Genomic DNA, 25,861 nt, shown 5'->3' with positions numbered 1-25,861 from the left:
TCTGCAGCATGGGGCACGGGTCACTTGCAGGTTTAAACTAGTGTAAATGGTGGATTCTCTGTAACTTGAAGTCTTTAAATCATGATTTGAGGACTTCAGTAGCTCAGCCAGAGGTTATGGGTCTGTTACAAGAGTGGATGGGAGAGGTTCTATGGCCTGCAATGTGCAGGAGTTCAGTCTAGATCAGGGGCTCCGAAACTATGGGCCACAGCCAAAAGCTGGGCTGTGACACAGTCCCAGGTGGCCTGCCATGGGCAGAGTTGGGGGGGCACTGTCTCCCCAAACTGTATACATTGGCGGAGTGGCAGCTGGTGATGGTGGTTAATTGTAAATGTTTTTTAAATCCCGTGAATTATTCTTCTATAAAGGGAGAAATGGAGCCTGCCATCTGCACAGGTTTGGAGTTAGAGAACTCCTGATAGGCAGCCCAAGGACCTGGCTCAGAGCTAAATATTTGGTGCATGAGTGCTGGAACAATTTGTAGAGTGGGGGTACTGACAGCCATTGAACAAACTGTAAACCCTGTATATAATGGAAACCACTTCAAGCCAGGGCATGCTGCAGTACCCCGACACCGCTAGTTCCAGCACCTATGATTCGGCGTGCCTCCAGCTGTTATGAGGAAGGTGAACACTTGCACTGTAAATACTGTTGGGCATAGAAGAGACAGAGAAAATAAAAATCCAGTGGATCCAATTATATTCTATAGTGTTACATACCTGCATTTTTTTCTCTTGTTCATTTTCACCTATCATTCCTGAGCTACTAACACTTTCATTTCCATCAATAGACACCTGAAAATAATATGAAAGAAAAAAAATTAAAATTATATACCAGTTGCTTTTCTTCAGTGAATAATGCAAAAGTGAAAGGACTCAGCTTCTGAGGGCGCACACTCATTCATAGCTCTGTTACTCCATCATCTTGAAACATGGCTACCATATGGTATATTAGCTCTTAAAAAATGTAAAATCCTCCCCATTTTATAACAAAAGCCTTGTATAACTACCAAAGTGCTGAACTTCTTAAGGTTGTATTCAATTAAGGAGGGACAGCAAGGACCAAATTTGTCCCGGATTTAACTACAGTGACTTCAAGAGCTAGTTTGGTCACCAATGACTTCAATTAAGCTAAAATCAGGGATGAATTTGGTTCTAAATCTTTCTTCTAACCAAACAATTTCTAGCATTGTTCTGTGCATGGAGTTCCTGAAACTATTAGTAAAGGGGACATGATGGCAAACTTAAAAGTACAGAGCCAGATCATGCCCTTACAATGGCCCCTTTGAGCTGTTCCAACAGCACAAATAGACAGTAAAACCAGCTTAACTAGACAGCAAAGGATTCCTCAAATGTGGGAGAATCCACCATAACCATTTTACACTATCCCCAAAGCTCCTGGCTCAGAAGCATTCTTACCCTAACCCTTTCAACAGCAAGCTCATGACTTCATCTCGTCTCAACCACTGCAATTCCTTTTTCTTTAATCCTCCTACATCCAATGCCTTGTAAACTTCAGGGAGTTCCTACTCTCCATTACCTTCACTGGTTTCCAAACCACCTTTTAAATTATTCAAAATAACCCTTGTGGTTTTCCATATATTTGCTTCTACTATACCCCCCTGATTTTCTATCCACTTATACATTTGCTATCTCACTCTGCACTTTCAGTATTTAACTTCATGATCCCTACCTTCAACTCTACACAGTTTGAAGTTACATCTTTTATTTGTGATGCCTTGTCTATTAGGAATTCATCCTTTTCCATCTTCCACGCTTCTAACTAATTCCTCTAATTAATTCTCATCATATATTTCTTAGTTTACAAGATCTCTGTGTAAAATGTATTGTGATGCTATATATTAAAGAAACTACATACAGATAAAATGTATTATAATGTACCTTAGCTGCATACTGCTCCAAAGCACTGATGGTATCTGGATCAATTGTAGCATCTCCCGTATGAAGGCCTGCTACTGTGCCATCAGCTTGAATAGCTAAGATGGTATCTGACTGTGGCATTTGAACTGTATGGTGAATGTAAGCAGTGGTTCCATCTTCCAGCTGGACTGCCTGTAATGCACTCTGGTCATAACTGTCTAAGAAATAATATTAAAAACACTGTTAAGACAGGGAATGAATATCAGAGTCTGCATTTCTCCAGTATAAAGGCATCACATATGTGAAATTATCAATGCACATTAAAATGCTACTGATGAGTACAATAGTTTAGAAAATGGCTATCAATACCACAGGTTGAATTTGTTGTAAATGATTACTTACCGCAAAATACTTCTATTTCTGTCCGCTTATAAACAGCATTACAATTAGCCTAGCTCTTATTTACAAAGTATTACACCATACACTTTGAAATTTCTACTCTCTAGTGATCAATTAATTGTTGATACTGTCTGTTTTAGGATTTGTATACCTTCTTCCTTTACACTAAGAACCCAAGCATCCTTTCAACGGCTAAAGCAATGTTTTGCCATTACTTTAATTTTACATAAAGGTTTAAACACTTTGCATATGGCATTGTTTACAGAAACGAGTAATCTGTGGGAACCTAATAAGCAACCACAACAATAATTTCAATATTAAGATCATATAAAGATGTAGGGCTTGAAACATTTACCCAATATCTACTAGCCTGAGGAGTAAGTCTTCCAATCAGGGTGAAAATACCTGTGCTGTCACTCCCCTCAAAGCCTTTGTGACACACAGTTCCATTGGTGATTCACTACTCTGTGTCAGCAACTCTTGTTAGGCCTGACATACTCACTACACCTAACACTGCTGTGATGACATATACCCAAACATCATCATGTAATACATCACTGGAAAACTAATAACTCACTGATTATTAATATTCTTGTCTGATGTACAGAGTTATAAATATGTGCCTGAATTATGTTTTTAAAAGGCGTTCGGCAATCAATGCATAAGCACTGTCTGCCATAGATAAAGAAATGTGTATTTGCTTGTCTGACCTGCCTGGTCGCCAGGCAGAGACAAGGAAGGCACATTTATATAAAAGGTAAAAAAGGCCATCAAACTAACGAGTGGGGAGATAGCTTCTTAAATATAAAGACAGCAGGGTCTGAACCTCAAATATAAGCAGTTGAATCAGCTGATTGTATACAATATTACTGTATTATACAAATGTATTGAGTAAGAGCTTTTATGAAAGCCTGTGACACACTAGTGATTAATATCAAAGTAAAATGTATGCATTAACATTATATAACAAATTATAGATACTCACTATTCTTATGCTTTAAAGTCTGTGACCACACACAGGGAGAAACAGGTTTTCTCCCAGATAGGAGGGAAGGCAGCTACCTATTTGTCTCCAATGTAAATTAAGCAGTGTGGAATAAAAACAATGGAAGCTCAATTTACATACAAATCAGCAGGGGAATGGAAACTGTACCCCTGGAAAGCCTTCCTGCTTTGTGAAGCAGGGCCAATGAAATTTAGGAAGATAGCACGGTGTCTAAATCCCAGCAGGACTTACTTTCCAAAGAATACATTTCAAAGGTTAACTGGATTATAAAAGGAAAGGGGGAAAGAACCCCATAGGTCCATCACTTGGCGGATTCAAGGGGTCTGAGCTCTTGAAATCACAGAATCTTGAGTCCTTCAAGCAAGAGGGCTGAAGTCTCTGGGAACTGAATATTGGTGACAAACCTGCTTAGGCAAGGATTAAAAGTTAACTTTAGCAAGTACCTGTCCCTGAAGTGTATTTTTACTTTTGTTTGTTTGTAACCATTTCTGTCTTTATTTCTTATACTTGGTATCATTAAACCTATGACTTTTTGCTTAATAAACTTGTTTGACTTTTACTTTAAATCAATTCTATGGTGTGACTGAAATAAGAGCATTTGTCAAACTGCAGTGAAATTAATGAACTGCTGTTTATTCTCTTTACAGCAGCAATAAACTTAACTTCTGTGAGTGTTCCAGAAGAGAGCTGGACACTGCAGGGAGATGTCTCGGGGAAATACAGGAGTTGGGGTTCACTTTTACTTGTAAGGCAAAGTATGGACTGGCAGAGTCCTGAGGAGTTTGCTGGCAAGGCAGACAAGCTGGCAAGGCAGACAAGCTCACTTGCTGAGGCTCAGAAGAGTAACGCAGTAACTCACAATTCTGGGAGCTTCAGCAAATTATCACATGGAGACAGTTTTGGGTAAATTTGGGACTGGGCGGGTATTTGGGTCACTGCAAAAATAACTGGGTGGTGGAAGCCAGGGTGTGACCTGCATGCTTGTAACACTGGCTATTGGTGTCAGGGCTGTGAGCTACAGCACCACAGCACTGAAAGCACGCAGAGTTACAGGGCAGGTTGTGTCATAACCCCTCATTGGTCTGGGTTAAAATATCACACCCGCACTGCAATTTAAATGAATAAAAGTACCGCATACTATGTACTATATGTAAATCACACAATTAACTAACTTTCACCTTATGAAGTGTACCAGATTCAGGGTTTTTAGTAGCAAAGTGAAACTAGCAAGACTCTGCTATTGTTTATGGTTTTCCCAAGATACATCAGAGTGAAAACTGACCAGAGGCACAGCTATCTTCCTATCCGCACACTCAAGAAGCCAGCAAAACATCAGTTTATACTCAGTCCATATTTTTTTCTTCACAACCATAAGGTCTAGAAATAGTCACTCTCCTGTGTCAGATTTGGAAAGTATATGGATACAGAAAGGTACGACTTCTAATGTGATAATGAAGGAGAGGGAAGATCATATATTGTCCAAGTCCTTTAGTGAAGTACACCAGTACTGGTACGACATTATTTTCCCCTTCTTTCGAAGGCCAATCTAAGGCTCAATTTAAAATAAAATAAATGTGCATACTTGACTGTCAGCTATGGTGTTCTTTGTGTGTTACATTGATAGGTCTTCCAAAAAGTATCAAATCTCACTCACAGAGTATTTAAAGGTTTCAGAGTAACAGCCGTGTTAGTCTGTATTCGCAAAAAGAAAAGGAGTACTTGCGGCACCTTAGAGACTAACCAATTTATTTGAGCATAAGCTTTCGTGAAGTGAGCTGTAACTCACGAAAGCTTATGCTCAAATAAACTGGTTAGTCTCTAAGGTGCCACAAGTACTCCTTTTCTTTTAGAGTATTTAAAATATCCCTAGAGCTCAAGAATCTAATTCAAGTGATGTCTGCTTTTTTTCTGGTTTCCTTTTTTCATTTCCAGGTCCAGTCTTTCTTGAAATTCATACAAGGGTTTAAATTCTCTAGAAGTAGCATGACTGTTTCTATGTTAAGATTCTAGGATAGCACACAGAAATGCCCAGCAATCTTCTGATCCAGCCATTTACTACTACATTCTGAATGAGGAAATCGAACCACTCTCAACTCAGCTGTTTTCAGATGTTCCTATTTAAATGCAACAAGTTATTTACAATAAGAATACTTGTAAATATGGTCATAATCTAAACATATTGTCAGAAGTGGTACTCTAGAAGAGAAATTACAATTAAATTGTTTCATAATATAATGAATCACACTTCAAAATGCAGTTTACCTTTTGAAGCGTGATGAATAAATGCAGTAGTTCCATCTTCCAGCTGAACTGCCTGTCCATCTTCCAGGCGCAGACTGTCCCCTGTTCGGGGAAGGGAGGGTGGAGAGCATAACTTTAGGCATCACCAATCATAAATGTATTTGATTTAATGTTTTAACAGATTAGAAACCACAGTCACAAAAAATATTAACCTTCAAATAATAAAAGTATATGTATTGGACATCTGAAATTATTGTAACAATGTTTTATTGATTCTAACAATACTATATTATACCAGTGCAGTCAATATTTAAAAACATACTCATGGATGTAATATACTTACTACTTTTTGGCATGGATACATGTTGAACATAGGCAGCAGAGCCATCTTCTAGTTGAATCACCTGGCCATCCATTAATTTACCATCTGGAATACATTATATTTATGTAAAATATCCTATATGACATGTCACATTTTAAACCATACCACTGAAACTCTCTGGAATAAAGTATTTCATAAAACAAAAATACAGTTTAACAAGTATTAACCACAGTATTAGGATGTGTAAAGTGCTTTGAGATCCTGGGATAAAAAACACTAAATTGGGACCAGATCCCCATTGTACTGGGTACTATACAAACAAGCAAATAAATACACTGAATACTCTGAAGCACTTGGCACTGGCCATTTTCAGAAGACAGGATACTGGACTAGATGGACCTTTGCTCTGATCCAGTGTGGCCGTGCTTATGTACAGTGAAGAATTATTGACTTTTAGTCAGGCACATACCTTTAGAATTGTGCTGTATGTAAGCAGTGGAGCCATCAGCAAGCGTAACTGCCTGCAAACTTACACCTTCCATGTTTTCTAAATTGTCACCATCTATTGGGGGAAAAAGTTTATTTACAGTATTGCCAACTCCATACGCTCTAAAACTGTGAGTCAAGCCCCAAAAAATCATGGGATGGACTTAAAAGCTTTGTATTAGCCTTTTGATTTTGAACCTTTAGGATATACTGAGGTCACATTGTTAAGTTTTTATCCATAAGCATGAGAACTAAAATGTTTTATTTTAAATAAAAGCTGAAATTCTCATGAAATAAAATGGCCTGAGAACTGGGGCTTTAAGAAAAACACCTAATATCGAAGACTCACAACAAAATCATGAGAAATGGCAGTATTACATGCACGTAATGTTAATCATTGTTCTGTGCACCATCAGTCATTAACACATAAAAGACCATTTTGAATAAAATATAGTAATTAGACAAAAGCTTTTATTCTTTTATAAATATTAAGCATGGCCAAGAAAGCATCAACATGTTAATATCAATCCTAAAACACCATTCTTTCTGTAAAACTGAGTCTATTTTGTATATCATTTACATATAAATTGGAATTACACAATCCAAAATAGTAATGCTGTATTTTAATTTGATTGGAATCAGATTTTATACTACAAACACAACTGTTATTTTAATTAAGCAATAATTTCATTTCAGAATTAAATCAAATTTCAGATTAATCAAATACACTATCTAAAAACAATTTGGTCTTTTTATTATTTTCTCCATTTGCAATACACAACATCACTCTAAAGCTTAGACGTTCAACAGGGTACACAGTCTGCTCTTTCTGAATGCAAAACTACAAACTGCATGATGATGTGGAGATACTTTAACCTGAATGCTCACCTTGCACAGCTACTGCTTCTGTCAAACAGAGAGTCACATGCTGAGCCTCCATCCCTCCTCCAGAAAACTCAGTCATTCCCTGAGAGTCTCGATTTATCTGGGCTAATAACATTGTTTATCTAGAAACAAACAGCAAGTTTACAAAACATAAAGACTCAGAACCATAAGAAGTAACATCAAGAAATTATGTGAAATTGTATTCCATTTTCTGGATGAGACACAAATCCTAGAGGTTAAAAACAATCCTACTTTAACCAGAATTTCACTTAGCATGTTACGGATATTTGTCTTACCTACCTCACAGAGATGATACAATTATTTATTAGTGTCTGGAAAGTGCTTAGAAGACGAAAAAAAAGTGCTATATGAAATGGCCAACTATTATTTTCATTAACTTTATCAAAGTAATTGCTAGATTTTAGGTGGGTCTAACTCTATTTATACTTCAATTAAACTTCAGTAATTATACCGCTAATTAAGGCTTACTAAACTTTAAAAAGTATTTGGGCCAGTTTACACTGTACTATAATCTCTTTTCAGACTTAAAAACAACAACTTTAACAAATCACACATGGCCATATGGAGAACCCCTTCTGAGTCCTATTAAAGTCAGTGGGACGACCCATGCAAGTAACTGCTCAACAGGAAGACTAAGAGGTTCACATTCTGGCCCATGCTGAAGAAAGGCCTGAATATTGGGAAGTCAGACTGAACGATCCAGCTGTTTATTTTCTGGCTCTATTATTCAGGATTCTATTAAAAGAATGACCTGCTCGAAAGTAACTATGTTTTATTGTATAAAACTGTCACTATGAAAAGAGAAATTGACTGGCAAATGGAGACTGCAACTGAGCACTTACCTGGTAAAATCAGGTAACCTTATCCCTTTTCAATGAGAAATGTATTTTATCCAAGTTTCAACACAAGGGACTACAGAACACTGTTGGATCCTAAAGTCTGCAAGTACGGTTTCAAAAATCATATATTCCACAATTAGCCAGCAGTTACGGATTAAATGGACAACAGTGACTTCTAAGAGCTCTGATGTTGGTTCCATCACCACAGAAATCAAAAACTGGACTGGACAGACCATATATTTCACTTGCACCTGCCAGCTGAGTTCTTCAGTGCTCTTTAAGTAACATCACATACCGACTCAACCAGGAATTCTTGAAATTGATTTGTATGGGCACTGCAGAGGCTCATTTCTCCCTTCTGACATATTGCACACAGAGCTGCAGATTTAGGAAAAATCATAAAGAAAACCTACACTAATTTATTAAGCTTCTGAAGCGCTTAGCTAGTTGGCTTTAAAGTGATATTTCTATTTCATCTCTTCCAATCAGACAGCTTCTCTTAAAGTAACAGAAACATAGATCATTTAGAAAAACATGCAAAAGGATTACATTTGCATATAACTGACAGGCAGATTTCTCATCTCATCATCTGGTTCTCTCATAAAGAAAAACTCCAGTGCAGAAAAATCACCTGGATCAGATATTATTCACACCAGGTTTCTGAAGGGAAAAAAATGTGCAATAGCAGATATTTTAAAAGTGGTAGGATCATGGATAGGGCATGGGACTGAGTCACTGGAGATTTAGGTTCAATTCCTGTCTCTGCCACTGGCCGGCTGGGTGACCATGGACAAGTCACTTCCCTTCCTGTGCTTCAATTTCCCCTTTTGTAAAACAGAGATAGTGATACAGACCTCCTTTATAAAGAGCTTTGAGATTTAAAGACAAAAAGCCCTATCTAAAAGTTGGGTTTTATTATTAATGATGATGGTCTAAGTTCTTAGCACTTACATAGTGCTTTACATACTCAGAGTGTTCTCTAGTCATTAACTAATTAATTTTCAAGACACCTCTCTCAAATAGGTTGCTTAGTAACTATCCTCATTCTACAGATGGGAGGACAGAGGCAAGGAAGTTACTGATCTTGCCCATGACTACATTCTGAATCTGGTAGGGATTAGAATGAAGGAGGTCCTGGCCACCAGCCCAGTGCTCAGTCCACTGAACTGTGTTGCCTCTCTTATATTCATACAATACATCCTTTAAAAGACCTAATGTAGCTAAAAACTGGAAAGCTACTAATATGGTATCTGTCTTTTAAAAAAAAAGTCAAGGGAGATCATGAGAATAGAGTTGGATTACAGACAGAAGAACAGAACACTTAAATAAGAAGTATAGCCTGACAGGGTCAAATCATCATGTCTGTTGTATGAGAAAACGTCTGCTTTTATTTGCAGAAAAAAATAAATTTCAATGATCTAGTCACAATTATTTACTTGAATTTTCAAAATATTTTATAAAATCCCTCCACTAGAGGACAAAGAGAAAAACTGCAGTGGATTAAAAAAAAATTAAAAACAAAAAGAGTCAGTGAACTTCTGACTACTCAGTACAGACAGAGGTTAACAGCAAAGATAATCTAACGGTTGTTACAGAGGCCACCACTGTTTTACTCAATTAGAGACACAAAAAACCTATGTGAAAAAAACACTATTAGGGTTGCAAAGTCAAGCACTCAAAAGTTAGAAAATGCCAGAGTTAGGGTGGTCTCTGCATCCTTAATTCAGGTTCCTTGTGCCTAGGCATTATTATAATGTTCTAATTACATAATCACATATTATTTTTTCCATGACCCCTGCCTCATGCACTGCACGGGATGGACGATCTTCAGTTGAAGAGTAGCTATTCAATATTTTAGTTTACTCTCATTTTTTAATGTGTGGCCTTTAAGCCTTATTTACTACCTACTATGCTCAGAAGACAGAATTAACTTCCTTGTGGGCTTTTTTATGGCATTCTTCACTTAGTAACAGGGTACGTCTACACAGAAAACAATAAAACACTGCGGCAGCAGTGAGTCTCAGAGCCCAGGTCAGCTGATGCAGGTTCCCTGTGCTCTTACTGTAGGACTAAAAATAGCAATATAAATATTTGGGCTCAATTTGGAGCCTGGTCAGACGCTCCTTCCCCACCGGGTTTCAGAGCCCGGTATCCAGCCTGAGCCTGCTATTTTTAGCCCCGAGGTGTGAGCCTGCGTCAGTGGAACCAGGCTCTGAGACTCACTATTGTGAGTTTATTTGGGGGTTTGGTTTTTTTTGTTGTGTTGATGTATTCACAACACCCCTGTCAGGAGCGTATTACCGATGGTGAACTGTCACAGAGAGATTAAGGACAAAAATACCCAGTAATTGTGGGTGTCCAAACAGATGTCTAGGACCTGATTTTTCAGAGTACTTAGCATTATATAATACCTTATTTGGTCAAATCAGTAGGAACTGTGCTTTCAGTTACAGCTGTGAGTGCTCAGCATTTCTACAAATCAGACCCCAGGTCTCAAGCTGGGAACCCAGAAAATGAGAACAACACAATTAGTGACCACTTGTGAAAAGTTTGGTTTAAGTCATCTGACTAGCATTGCACCAAGAACTCTGAGGCAGACGCAGGGATAAAATCCAGTTATTCAGGACAGCATTGAACTTGCCAGGGCCTTAACCATGAGACCATCCTTGCTCTTCCTGCCACTCCCTGCCTCATTCACTACACACCTTCCAATTTCTGAAACAAATAAGACAGGAGGCCTGAAATCAACAGCCTCCTTCACTGTACAACCCTGATTCATCCCTAGAGCACCATCTGTTCTAGGCACTGAATGAGTCAGAGGGTCCTCTGGAAAAAAAAAGAGTACACTAGAACCTCAGAGTTATGAACACATCAAGAATGATGATTGTTTGTAATGAAATGTTTGTAAGTTTGAACAAAACGTGATGGTTGTTCTTTCAAAAGTTTACAAGTGAACATTGACTTAATACAGCTTTGAAACTTTTATTATGCAGAAGAAAAATGCAGCTATTAACCACCTTAATTTAAATGAAACAAGCACAGAACGTTTCCTTACCTTGTCAAATCTTTTTTTTACTAGTTTATGTTTAACACAGCACTATATTAGCTTTTTTTGTCTCAGCTGCTGCCTGACTGCACACTTCTGTTTCAAATTAGGTGTGTGGTTGACCAGTCAGTTCATAAACTCTGATGTTCTACTGTATGTGATCATGTAATTAAAGACTGTATCATAATGCATATGCACAAGTAGGCCAAATTAAGGTGGCAAAGGCAACCTTAATTCTGGCATTTTGTAATGTTTGTTGGCTGGACTTTGTAACCTTAATAATGTTCTTTTAACATAGCTGTGTGTGTGTAATTTGCTAGGTTTCTAAAAAGCAAGTTGGAAAAAAACCCCAAACTCCCAGAAATGTCATCATGTGGCATCATACTGACACCCAAGATTCATGAGCAGGGCTGGAATCTTTAGATTCTCCACACAGACCTCTGCTACTCGAGCCAACTGATAACAGTAGTAGATTATCATTCTCTATGTGGACCAACACTAGAGGCAGATGAAACGTACGTTTTGCCAGTGGGTTTCACAGATATTTGCTGACAGCAGAGAAATGGGGAGACTGAGGAATCTGAGGTACCATTTCACACTCTGGAGGAAAACGGGTTCTAGTGGACACAAACTCGTTTCCCCCAGTCTTCAGACTTTCTGCCCAGCCCCCTCCAACCTGCCCCAGTCCTGTTTCTTCCCCACTCCTGGCTCCCTGTCACGGTCATAGACTCCCTGTCTACCCACTCTCCATTCTTCAGGCTTCTCATCCTAGTCTTCTTGCCAGCCAATCCCAGTCTCCCCCTCTGGGTTCTCAGTCTGAGGCCTCATCTTCCCTCACAACTCTCAGTCCCAGTCACCCGCTCCCAGCTCTTTGCCTGAACTGTCTCTTCCCCACCCCAATGGCTCCCAACTAGTCTCCCTCACTGGGTTCCTCACCTCATCCCCTCCTTGTCTCAGTCTCTTTGCCCAGCCAATCCCAGTTCTCCCCATCACGCACACCTCAGGTCCTTGTCACATCTGTCTCTCTTCTCCCCCTCACTGGTTCCTCCTCCAGTCAGTCCCAGTCTCCTCCCCTCACCCCAGCTCCTTATCCAATCTCAGTGTTGTCCCCATAACTCCATCAGATGTCCATTTCCCCCACTGGCACCCAGTCCCAATCTCCACTGTTCCAGTGCCCTGCCCCACCGCAGCCCAGAGCCTGTGAGAGAAGCCATTACAGAGAAAGCCTTTCTGAGACTCTAGCTTTGGGCTAAAGCAAGCTTAGTTGCAGTTGTTGCTATGAACTTATTTTTACTGCAAAAGACACGTTCCTCACACAAAGGCAACCCCTTCCAAATTTCAAGCCCCTGCTACACTGCATGCTACTTGATCATTTTAAAGAAAAGGCCTCACAAAATTTTAGTAGGGGCAAAACAATATATTTTTCCCTTCTTTCATTCTTGGAAACAGCTGACCCATTTTGTCTGACATTTTCCCAAAAAATTCAGCCTGAGACACCTTACATGGAAAATGTTGGTTAAAGTTTGATTAATCAACTGAAAACACGATCTTATAATACAGTGTGCCTGGGAACCTTAACAAGAGGCAGTAAAACCAGCCCTGCCTATAATGATTTGGAGGCAGAACTGGCTAGTGAATGAGTGAAGATTGCTGCTGGCACTGGGTTTAGTGTAGAAAACCTACAGAGAAATGTAAAATTCAAATGGACTTTAAACACTGGCAACTGATGGCAGACAAAATTTACCTTCCATAAATGTAGAGCAGTGAACATTTTATTAAAAAAAAACCAAAAACAAAAAACGAGCTTTGAACATGCATAAGTTGGAGGAAAGAATTATTGGATCTATCATGAATAATGCAGAGTGCAGCAGCAGTCAAACAAGATGCCTATGTAACATGCTTCTGTACTCAAACAAGCAGCAGAATATTTTGGGTTCTTTTCCTTTTCTTGGAGAAGGGATGAAATGTTTAAATCAGATGGTTCAATGGGAGCTGGAAGCAGCAGCTGGCATTGGGAGTGTCAGCTGAGCACTGGGAAGCAGAGATCAGGAATAGCAGCTGGAATTTTGGCAGCTGGGAGCAACCGTGTTAGTTACGAAATGGGCATCTGGGAATGGGAGTGGTAATTGGGTTATGAGCACCTGGGAAATCAGCAGCTAGGAACTTGGCTGGAGGGAGGTAGGCAGTTGAGAACTGGAATGACGGATGGCAAAGAGGCAGTTGGGAATGGGAAGGTCAGTTGAGAAATGGGAAGCTGGAATCTTACGTGGAATCACAGGGAAGTTAGACAAAGAAAACTGAAGAAAAGGGTAACAACAACAGCAGGATCCCCATAAAGAGAGGGGAAACATGGCAGTCACTGAGGAGAAACTAACAAGAAGTACAGTAAAATTTGTAAGAACAGCAAAGTCGGGGACGGAAAAGTGAGCTGATGAGAGAGCAAGAGGAAACTAAAAGACCAAGGAAGAAACTGAGGGTAGAGGGGGAAAAAAGACTGAGAAAAATCAACCTGGAAAGGTAGGTTAGCTGCTACTTATTCTCCGTCCTTGTAGATGGTATTCTGAAGGGTACGGAATAATAAATATTAATTTTATTTATAAACACACCTCTGGTGCTGTACAATAATTTAATATATTTTAAAAAATCTTATGAAAACAACTAAAACAGGACTATAAAACTACAACCAGAATGATAAAAGACACCTAGCCTTATAACACAGAACAGAAATAAAGGAACAATACCGGCTTTCATTGATGGGGCTTGTAAAACGGAGATCCTGTAGTTGATAAAATTGCAGATCATGCGTAAAGGATCACTGCATGTATTTAGAACACTAAGACCCAGAACCTCTAAAGTATTCAGGCTCCTAATGTGCCTAAATACCTTTGAGGTGCTGCCCCTGTCTAGACAAAGCCTAAATATGTTTGACTAGAGTGTTCAGGCATGTTGTAACACTTGTATACAGGTTCTTACACTTGTAAACACTAAAGCAGACACTTAACAAATGTTTATTCCAGGGCACAACTCATTTTGTGAAGTGTCTACATTAGCATTTACAGTTACAATGGTTAACATGTTGGTTATAAGTTAATTGGCAATTAACATGTATTAGTGATGGCCTGCTGTTTTGCGGCTCATTTATGGTTTTATGGTAAGTATGAGTGAGGATGGTGAGTTTGTATGTTGATTTGTGCAGGTAGCAAATAGTATGTGTATGCTGCAGTGAGGGGCTGTGTTTGGTGGTTGCATTGATTTGTGTCTGGGTAGTAGTGCTGGGGGATTCTGTGTTGATTTGTGTGAATGGAGAATGAGTGTACGTGCTGCAGTGAGGGGCTGTGTGTTTTGGGGATTATTGTGTATGCTGTTTGTGTTGTGCTTTGAGGTTTGTGATGGCAGCATGTGGAGTGCACAAGAGTGGCAGTTCGACCAAGGAATCCACCATGTGTGCAGTCTCCTTGATACAACCTGGAGCATGCAAATTAGCTGCTGAGTAAGGGTAGTGACTGGCTGAATTACCTCTGCTATTACAATGATCTAGGACTCTTGGCATGACATAGGTAGCTTCAAACCACACAGGTGTAACTCAAAGTTAAAATGGCTAAGAATTTAAAATTGGATGGTAACAGACTGACAGTCTGTAACCCTATGTTCACCCCTGTTTCAAGACTATGATAAATTTTGTACAAACTCCGCCTTGTAAGGGATATCACTTGAAAACTCTGAATTTGCTGATCATTATTGTCCTGGTAAAATACGTGTGGCAACACTGTATGTAAAGTTACAAGATTCTACTGTATGATGTTACTAAGGGCTTGTCTACACTGGCACTTTACAGCGCTGCAACTTTCTCGCTTGGGGTGTGAAAAATACACCCCCCTGAGCGCTGCAAGTTTCAGAGCTGTAACATGGCAGTGTAGACAGTGCTACAATGCTGGTAGCTAAACCCCTCGCAGAGGTGGTTTTTTACAGCGCTGGTGCCGAGACTACACAGCCACGCTAAAGCGCTGCTGCCATGGCTAGTGAAGACGTGCCCTAAGACACATTTCAAATCTGTGAAAGCCGCCACAAACCAGTTCCTCAAAGACAAAAAAACCCTCAGCCAGGTGACAACAAAGTCAAACCATCACCTTGTTAAGTGGCCATTCTTTGGCAGGAAAACAGGTGAATGAGAAATTTACATCTTGTCAAAGAAACAGCAGAAGGTTCCCATCCCCACAGACTTTCTGTCTCCTGAACCCCCGCTGGAGATGATTCTCAAAAAGGAGGAAAGTAGAAGAATGGAGAACCGATACCTCAAGTTAGTCCACCCTTTCTCTCAACCCATGGCAGTCACAACACCTGAGGAATAAAGAAACAGCTTTGGACTGAGGGAGGGATCCTGTCTGAAACGAATTCAGCCAGTAAGACTGCTGAAACATGTGGTGAGAGAGACCTTTTGCTTTGAATTCACTTAAGTTTGTTAAATTAGGTATTAGTTGTGTTTGACCTTTTATTTCTTTGTAACCAAATTCTGAATTTTAGGCCTCATTATTTGTAATCACTTAAAATCTATCTTTCTGTAGTTAATAAACTTGTTTTATTGTTTTATGTGAACTGTGTGATTGGACTGAAGTGTTTGGGAAACTATTTGAGATAACAGGATTTGTCCACATCATTTTCTATTATTAAAATTGCAGACTTTATATAATCTTGTGTTGTCCAGGAAAGGGCTTGGCACATTTCTGGGGGAAGTTTGGAACTGGGAATTTGCTGGTGTTACTCTGCAGTGTAATTAAAGAGTGGCTGGCCATAGCACTCATACAGTATAACTGGAAGTAATTTACATGCTGGAGGCTGTGCATGAGCAGACCAGGAGTGGTTGCTCCCACAGTGAAGCAATGTAAAAGGCACCCCAGCCTGGAGAATTGAGGGGACATAGCTGATCAACTGTCCAGATTGTACCCTTGGTAACGTTACACAGACGGCAAAACCCAGTAATGTTTTAATCTGGTGATATTCTGAATAAAAGGAGCCCTCAAACATGCTTGTAGCGGTTTCCATTGTTTTACACTGACTCTACAGACAGAAAATAGGCTTCAGAGTGACACACACAGTGCTAGTCCTGAAATCATACTATATAGATCATAAGACTCCAGACCTTAATGCAGAAGGTCAGGACTGACAATTGCTTGGAGAACTCAATGATGCCTAAAAGTCCGGAATAGAGGCTGCCTGAATAAAAGTTATAAATTATACATAATATGTCAAAACAATATTATAGTTACCCATTGAAAAATTAAGAAATGCTAGAATTAAGGTTGTCTGTGCAATTTTATTTCAGTTCCCTGGTATATGTATATATTATGATAGCCTTGGCCAACTTTGCATAGAAAGTCCGTGGCAAAGCAAGGAATAGAATCCAGCTCTCACAGGTCCCAATCTAGTGCTCTGAACATAATAAATACTCCTTCTCTTCTTGCAACTCTTTGCCTCATTAGATGTCTAACCCGTGCACTAAATGTGGCATGCGTCCTGTAAAACATACAGAATATTGATTATGTAAAGACTATAACACATATGCACAATGAAGACAAATTAAGTTTGCGCACACATCCTGAATTCTGGTAGTTCCTCATTTCCAAGTCCTTGACTTTGCAAACTTAACTTTCTGTCAATATAATTTGTGTATGTAATTTCCTAGGGTTTTATAAAGCAAACCGAAAAGAAACAGAAGTTATCAGGTGGAACTAGACTGATCTCTTGCATGGATCATTAATAGGCTTGTAATGCATGATTTTCAAATCCACAGCAGAAACCTCCACAAGTTGAGCTAAAGGAGAAACTGGTAGCAGTACTTGGCTGCTAACCTCTATGTAGACCAGCAGTTAGAGGGAGGGCAGACATGCATTTTGAAAAGTGTCTTACACAACTATTTGCTAGACAGCAAAGGAATGCTGGGAATAAAGAATTATGGGTATCTATTTCTGGCTCTGGAGGACACTATGGTTTCAGACAATACTGCCATGCATCTAGATATGGTACATTCATTCTCAAACTCAGTGTAGCTAAATGGATGAAAGTTGGGTCTGCCACGTCAGAGACTCTGACCAAATTCTAGATCACATTTTGGCCTTTGTATGGCACTTCAGCTTTTTTGCACAACAAGTTGAGGCTTGTTAGTTATAACTAAGTTCTTCTCTGGGGTAATACAATGCTGCTAGTTTTGAGATTCGCAAATAAGATATAAGTACAAGACTGAGGTTATCATTGCCATAGGTGCACCTTTAACTTCAGTGTAGTTACACCTGCTTATGAGAGCAGTGATAATAACTCATAACCCTTTGTGCTTTCTTACTATTCTAGCAGTTATATTTTTAACCCCAAACAGACGTGGAGAAAAACATGTTCAGTTTAATGTTTGAATCATCTTTAATAATGAACATAGCCAATCCTTGCATTTTATACAAAAGAATCTTATTAACCAGCTTGGTTACACAACAATTGACATTTTAAAAGTTTTATTTTCCCTGATATTATTGTTCTAGATTGTAAATTGTATGGGCACTAACCATCTTTCTGTCCTGGGTTTGTACAACATCTAGCACTGTGTGGTTCTGGTCCATGACTAGAGCTCCTGGGTGCTACAGTAATACAAATAATAATACATTCTGGTGAAATTTTGCACTCTGGTGGTGCCCAAAGTGCCCTTTAGAGTGTGTGACATTTAAAAGAGACCGTGGGAAGGTTACAAAACAATACTGAGAATGTGCTGAAGATTCAGGATGACCCAGGTTAAGTTGGCCTACTCAGCACTATTCATGAATACGTGCACTTAATTTAGCAAAGGATGGTTAAAGACTTAAGTGAAATTATTTTGGTGATCTTGATACAGTTCAAAATGGGTAAGCTGTACATTACAAAAATAACCATCCTAACTGGCATCAACTGGCAAGCTTGTTAGCATAAAATTGTACTGTTGGTAACTGAATGAATAGGACAGCACTGAAGAACCAAAAATGCAGCACGTTCACAAGAGCAGCGCTGTTTAGTCAGCTAGCACGACCGCACTTGCACTGTACTTCACCATTACAGATGCACAGTTTCTGGACAACTATTCTACAGATGCCAAAATAGCTTCCTGAAGCAGTGACTTCTGGAAGATTTTTAAAGGCTTTCTAAAAGTCAGATTTCAAAAACCTCCTGGGGAAACAACACGATGTTGAGGTCCCTGGAGAGTGTGGCTTCAAGCATCCTTGACCACCGTGCTGTAGAGTTCAGAAGGTATAATAGGCACTTACATAGTAGACTGTGGGATAATTAATAGAAAGACCATTTTCATGGTTAAGATAATTATGCCAGTGATCCTACACAAACTGCATTGCACTGGTGGATCTGGCATGAGAGACAACCACTTCTTGGTCAGCCCAGCTCAAAGCCAGTCTAATTCAAAAGGTGGAGCAAGCATCAGTGCACTACTGGGAATAAATGTGTGAATACAAGATATGTTACAGGCAGATTAGGGGTGATTAGCACACCAAATTTCTCCAGCATAGACAAGGCCAACAAGCACAGTGAATCATTCTTTGACTAAGAAGGACCATCTCTAGAGTTAAAAAGCAAAGAGATTGGTGGGACAAGGTGGGAAGGTTACACTGCCATGGCATGGTGCACCTGTCCTGGGAAGAGGATTGTCTCTGGAGCTGTCAGCTGGCCAATAAATTCACAGATAGTTTTTAAACATACTCAATAAATAAGTCAGTAGAGAAAATATTGTAAATGCCTGTAGAATAAATATGAAATTAAAGAGTTAGCTTAAGTTTGATTAAAGAAACGTGTGTTGTAAAGAAAAGTCCTGATGACCAAGTAGAAGGAAGGCCTTGAAAGTAATAAGATATAAAGCCAGAAGGAATGAAGTAGGAAGAATGTTTGGTCCAATGAATAACTGAGGAGGTAAGGGAAATTTTCTAACAGGGCTTCTGACCAAAAGCAGTTTTGAATAAGACAAAGAGAATCTGACTTAGAAGGAGTCAACATGCACTTTCTAGCCCACATACCAGTGTCATTTTAAAAGTAAGGCCTATGCAAACCCAGGTGCAACATAAAAGCTATTGCTCTGCAGCAAGGAGGAGAGGCCTTGGGGAGAAAGGAGGCTGTAAATCTTTTCTGGACTAAGACTGGAAATAAGGGTGAACTGGTTGTTAGCTACAGTAGTAATTGGCTATGACATTATTTGCTGAAGCGCATGAAAGTTATGAATGTGAGGGTTCTTTGTCAGCCCCTACCTGCTCATGCTGAAGCATGCCAGGATGAAACAGTTTTCCCTAGGTCTGGCCTGAATACTGAGAGGCTGAGCTGAAGGAGGAAATGAGACAGACTAAGTAAGAAGACTGGCACTGGCTTGGTAGAAAGACTGGAACTGGGAACTAGGGAGAAAAGACTGGAAGTAGCTAGGCAGAGATATTAGACTGAAAAGGGAGAGACTGGGTGCCAGCAGAGAGGGGAAGAGACTAGGAGTGGCTAGAGAGAAAGGCTAGGACTGGCTGGACAAGAGAAACTGGGAGCCAATGATAACTAACATTGGGCAAGTTACCTAAACCAAACTTTTCACAAGTTGTCACTAATTATGTGTTCCTCATTGTCTGGGTGTTCAGTCTGAAACCTGCCGTCTGACGTGCAAAAGTGCTGAGCACCCACAATTACAACTCAAGTCAATACACGCATGTCTACAGTGCAATTAAATGTGTGGTTGGTACACGCCAACTGACTCAGACTTATGGGACTCACACTAAGAGTCTGCCTAAATGCAATGTAGATGTTTGGACTTGGGCTGGAGCGTAGACATAACCGGAGAGCTGTATTTTGGACATAGAGCTATGTAATGCTGAGTACTCTGAAAAATCAGGTCCAAGACATCTCAGTTTACACACCCAAAATTAGTGAATACTTTTGACCTTAATCTCTTTGAGCCTCAGTTCCCCATCTATAAAACAGATATATTACCACTTTACCTCACCAGCGTATTGCGAAAATAAATTAACGTTTATGAAGTATTTGGATTCTAGAGATACACATGTGTGCAATAAATTGAACATAAGTAGACCCAATGAAACCTACAAGATTATTCATGTGATAAAGTAATACACATGCTTAAGTGTTCACTGAATTGAGGTTTTATCAACTAAACCAGAATAATAATTCTGTAGATAGTCTGTTAAAAGTAAACTGTTATTCCACAACTATCGGAAAGGCAACTTATGTGGACTGCAATAAACTCTAGGGATGGTGCTCATCAGTAAAATAATTTTAATATATTATACTTAATCTATATGGTATCCTGTAATTAACACGACCATACAGTATTTCACTGCATCATCTTAAGTAAATAGTTTTATTTTCTCTACTGATTAAGCTGAAAAACTCTGCTGTGAAAATAATACTCAAATTCTTATTGTTCTAGAAAATGTGAAAGTCTTGGAGGATTAAGCCCTCACAAAATTAAATTATTAAAATGAATCGAAAAAGCTAAGCCATTAAAGCATACTTGTTTTATTGTACCTTAGAAATTCTAAGAATACATCTTGATAACCAAAGGCACATTTATGCAGATATACCAAATGCTTATTCCTTTACTTCAAGGATACTATTAAAGATAAATAAATTTAACTGTCTATTATCTACCTGAAATGACATGACATGTTATTTCTAGTACAGAAAAAAAGTCCTCTAATTCAATGGGAAATTTATAACGCTGGAACCAAAATTTTGAGAAGTATCCTAGAAAAGTATTTTATTTACAATTTTTAAAAAAACAAATTCCTATAAAAGGAATCATTTGAGAAGTATGTCATACTTCACAAGTTACTAAAGATTTAAAATTTGCATTATCTTAACATTTAAGCCATAATAGATTTTGTATATAGAACACTGATAACAGCTAGGTTTTCTTAAAAAGCCTCAATTTTTACAAGATGACCCATCTTAACAAAATCATAAAGCAGCTTAATGGTGAAAATATATTGTAATCTACTGCAAAAGTAATGTGTTTTTTCTATAGTTGGATCTTCTAACTGTATATATGCAGCTACAAATTCTGAAAAGAAGAATGTGCTAAGAAAAGAGAGGTGAGGGTATTAAAAAAAAAAAACATAGCTGTATTTTATTTTTATGAACAGAGAAAGCTAAAGTAAAATAGACTATCAGATACAATGCAAGGACCTCACCTTGTGTTAAGTATCAGAGGGGTAGTCGTGTTTACTGCTTTTACAGACCCAGACTGAGTCCTGTGGCACCTTACAGACTAACAGACATATTGGAGCTTAAGCTTTTGCGTGTGAATACCCACTTCGTCGCATGCAACACTTCCGAAGAAGTGGGTATTCACCCACGGAAGTTTATGCTCTAATACGTCTGTTAGTCTATAAAGGTGCCACAGGACTCTTTGCATCTTGTGTTAGTGAAGCTGTACCTATACTTATGACACTATAAATACTATTGATAGAACAGCATTTTCTCCAGAATGAGCTGCTTCCCAACTCTCCAATGCGGGAGACCCGTTCACGGGGGTGATTCCCTTTAATGCCATTTTGTAAGTCTTTCCCTCTTAAGCATGGAGTACTGTTTGTGTCATTGACATATTTGAGAACTCCCTCCTTCACTGTCACTGCACGACACACCTCCTAAAAGTGACTTAAAGCTTCCAAATTGGCTCCAGGTGCAAGTCATTTTTAAGAAGGGGAAACAGAAGCACACCGAATAAATCCCCTTTACATATGGTAGCAATTAACTCCCACCCACCCCAACACACACACACTATACCTGCAAAATTTTATTTGCAGAAGGTAACTTTTGCATAAGGCAATTAAAAGTCCAAGGGACGAGGGAGACTCCATCCCTTAGACACGGCAACAATAAAACCAAAACCAAGGCGTCTGCAACACACCCCTTTAGCATGAACACCACTACCGGGCCTGCGTCGCAATACAAACAAACTCCGAGGCGTGTGTTTGATGGGCGCCCCCGCAACTGCGGCTAGAGGCGGCGCTGGCTGGACGCCTGCCCCCGAGGCAGAGCGGCGCGCAAGGGGAAGCAGCTGCTGCTGCAGCGTGCGCAGGGGAGCCGACACCCGCCCGGACACAGCGCCGGGCAGGGGAGCGCCCCCGCTCCCCAAGTGACGCACCATGCTAGAGGCGCCTTCCCTCCGAGGCGGGGGCCAGGGCAAAGCCCCCGGGGAGCGGCGGCGCGCACCCCCCTGTCCCGCGGAGCGCGGGCGGACCGGGGGGGAGCCGCGCCGGCCTAGCCACCTCCCCGTGCCCCCGCCGCGTGTTTCTCATGGAGCTCGGGAGCGGCGTCGGCCCCGAGCGGCATCCAGAGGCGGCGGCGCCAGCGGGGAGGAAGCTGGCGCAGCTGAGGCGGCGGCTGTGGAAAGCCCGATGGGGGAGGGGAGGAAAACGTACAAGGCGGGAGGGCGGCAGAACCGCGGTTTTATTAATGTCAGTCGGCGCTGCCCCGCTGCCCCCGCTCGCTGGCTGCCCCGCTCCGGTTCCCCCGCGCGGCGCGGAGGGGCCGGGCCGGGCCCGGCGGGTCGGCGCAGCGGGCCCAGCCGGAGATGGCGGTGGGTAGAATAAGGCACACTGGGTAAAAACACATTTATATACTAACCTCGCCGAGAAATTTTCCAACAATTCCTCCGTCCGACCACCATGCACCAGGACAGGAAACGGCCGCCTCAGCGCCCGCCCGCTCCAGCACCGCCCAGAGCTGTGCGGGCGGGCCCCGCAACCAGCACTCGCCGAGCCGCCATTGGACAGCCGGCACCACAAACCACCGCCCACACACTCCATTGGTCGCCGGAGGCCCAGCGCCAACCCCGATTGGCTACGCGCCGCGGGCCCTGTTCCCCGCGCCACGGACTCTAGCTATGCTGGGTTCGGGGCCGTGACCGCCGCCATTTTGTATCACGGCCAGCGAGGTGCCTGTGCGTCAGAGAGGGAGCGAGCGAGCGGGGCGCCATTTCCCCGCACGGTCCGAGGGAGAAGACGATAGTTAGCAGCGCTTCAGGGACTCCGAGCGCTGGGCTCGCTCTGGCGGGTGGAAGCCTGCGGTTTCTCTTATTCACCCCGCCGGGCGGACGCGCTCGCAGAGAGGAGGCTAGTAGGTTTCCTCTGCCAGCCCCACGGACCACCAGGTGCTGTAATGGGGGCACAAGCCTGCTCCGTCCCAAGGCCCGGGCTTCTCCCACCTCAGGAGCGGATCACTGCCGCCTGCAGTGTGGCGCATCAGCTGTCGCTCCACACACAGCGGGGAGAGCCCTAGGCTGGCCCCTCCCGCCGGCTCAGTCCCCGTTCCCCCGGACATCCAGCCTAGACCCCGTCCGCTCAGCACCTTGCCCCCCGCTAGGGTGACCAGGGGACAGTCCCGATTTGGGGGATTTTTCTTATATAGGCACTTATTAGCCCCCGACTCCCTGTCCTGATTTTTTACACTTGCTATCTGGTCCCCCCCACACACACACTGGGGAGAGCCCTAGGCTCAGTGCCCCCCCCCCCCCCCCCACAGCCACACACCAGGTATCAGAGGGGTAGCTGTGTTAGTCTGGATCTATGAAAGCAGCAAAGAGTCCTGGGGCACCTTCTAGACTAACAGACATATTGGAGTATTCACCCACGAAAGTTTATGCTCCAATACGTCTGTTAGTCTGTAAGGTGCTACAGGACTCTGACACACACCAGGGACATCCATAGACTCTGTACACTCATAGGCTCAGCACCCTGCCCCCCCGCCCCATGCGCGCACACATGGGAGTGAGTCCCAATTTAGCTTCCCCTCCATCACACAGACTGGAGGTTTTGGAGGAGAACCCTATCTAGCTTGGCCCCTCCTACGCATGGGCTCAGCAGCCTCTCACACACCCATTGGGGAGAGTCCCCAGCCACTGAGCTCAACCCTCCCACTTCCACACAGGGGGGGAACCCCAGCCTGGCTTTTCTCAACTGCAAAACTCTTTGGGCCACGGCCTTTTCTTACCATCCAGAAGGGGATCCTGACTACCCCGTTATTGGGATGTAGCCTCTACCTACTCAGGAACTCCAGCTTGGCTGATCCTTATCCTGTACCCGCTGATAGGAGCCAGGTCCAGACTTTATTTTCCCTTGACATTAACAACAGTGACGGGAGATGGGCCCTATAGCAAGAGCTGCCCTGCAAAATGACTTGTGGAGTCAGTGGCAGTGTTGGGGTAGGACAGATTCTCAGGTGGAAACTAACTTAATGAAAGGGGAAGAAGAGAAGGCCCTTCCAATCCACCCTGTTTCTCCACATATGTCTCTCACCTTAATTGTATTTTTTTCACTTTTTTTTTTCCTTGTCAAAGGTTTTAGAAATTCAGAGAGTAGGATCCCAGAGTCAGCTCTTAAAAATTTTAAATTGAGGTGGTAATAAATATGCTAGCAATTGTTAGTGTCTTAGGTTTTTACTAACTTTTGTAGCCACACACGGTGTTGTCTCCCGTTATGTATGTACAGTTATTTTAAACACATAAGCATTTCAATTTTAAAAGATTGAAGGATCCAGAAATGAGATTTTCAAACAAATGAGAGAAAGGAACTAATTTTTAACTAGTTCTAGTTTCAGAACCATTTAATAAGTTACTTGATTAGAGAAAATAACCCATGTTAACACATCACTAAGATTTTGAGATAGAAAAATTTCCCCTGCCTTTGTTTTCAAAAAGACTATAAAATCTATACTACGTCATGGATATTAAACATATGGACTGCCTCCCATAACACCACGCCAAAAAAGTATAGCTAAAATAAGCTTTTTAAAAATCCTCAGGGGTTTTCTACACATGGTGTTATTCAGGCATAGTTGTTCCTGAGTAACTACACCCTCAGAAAAGTGCTGAATATGTATATGACGAATAAATGGATCTACATTTTTACTCTTCCATTAAGAAGAGATTTGTCCTTTTTCATTTCTTAGTTGGAAAAACAACACTTGATTCTAGATTTATAAACTTCTGTGTTTTGTTTTACACAGACATCTAATTAGTAGTAAATGTAGAGTCTTGTTCCTGGGCAATTTCGTGTCTCTCACAAATTCATAGTGGTAGCCATGTTAGTCTGTATCAGCAAAAAGAACGAGGAGTACGTGTGGCACCTCAGTCTCTAAGGTGCCACAAGTACTCCTCGTTCTTTTCACAAGTTCATGTGGCCAAAAAATAATTCAGATAGGGATCCTTCACCTAGAGCTCTATCAAATCCTGTAGCCTGGTTTTTGTATTTGTCCAGTTCTGGATAGTTGTCCTTGTCTCGCCTCATTCTTCTTTCATTAATTTTTCTAGAGCCAGGGTGGGTGAGATAATGCCTTTTATGGGACCAACTTCTGTTGGTGAAAGAGATAACCTTTTGGGGTACACAGAGCTCTTCATCAGGTCTTGATATTATTACCTTATCCACTCTGTCTCAGATCCTGGGACCAACACAGGTAAAACAACACTGGAAACATTAAGTTTCCCCTCCCCACCACATGTAGTTGTGTTAAAAAAGACTAAAAACCCACCTTCATTTTCAACCTGAGTTAAGATACACCTGCTAGTTGCTGCACTCTGCAAGTCAAAATCCAGACCAAGGTTTTTTGGTGGTGGTGGGTTTGGGGTTTTTTTGTTTTTTAAATTTTCCCATTCTACACCCCCTTTTTTCATAGTTTGATTTAATGCATTTTATGTAATTTTAAGTTACATGAAGCATTCCTCTTGAA

At 41.2% G+C, this 25,861-nt stretch overlaps 1 protein-coding gene across 1 annotated transcript in view; it reads right to left on the bottom strand.

Moving 5' to 3' along the window:
• ZNF143 (zinc finger protein 143) overlaps positions 1-25,048 on the bottom strand; it is a 76,131-nt gene extending 51,083 nt beyond the window's left edge. Inside the window, exons 1-7 of the mRNA XM_037899788.2 lie at positions 22,763-25,048; positions 7,223-7,341; positions 6,318-6,410; positions 5,870-5,953; positions 5,548-5,628; positions 1,902-2,098; positions 720-794 (exon numbers count right to left, since the gene is read on the bottom strand). Coding sequence (XP_037755716.1) covers positions 720-794; positions 1,902-2,098; positions 5,548-5,628; positions 5,870-5,953; positions 6,318-6,410; positions 7,223-7,334 — 642 coding nt within the window. The 5' untranslated portion in view covers positions 7,335-7,341; positions 22,763-25,048. The remainder of the gene's footprint in view (positions 1-719; positions 795-1,901; positions 2,099-5,547; positions 5,629-5,869; positions 5,954-6,317; positions 6,411-7,222; positions 7,342-22,762) is intronic.
• Between the last annotated feature and the right edge of the window lie 813 nt (positions 25,049-25,861).

Source organism: Chelonia mydas, chromosome 6, assembly GCF_015237465.2.
Source record: "Chelonia mydas isolate rCheMyd1 chromosome 6, rCheMyd1.pri.v2, whole genome shotgun sequence".
Taxonomy (NCBI): Eukaryota; Metazoa; Chordata; order Testudines; family Cheloniidae; genus Chelonia; species Chelonia mydas.
The sequence above is the reverse complement of the archived record's forward strand: the minus strand, read 5'-3'. Positions and strand labels throughout refer to the sequence as shown.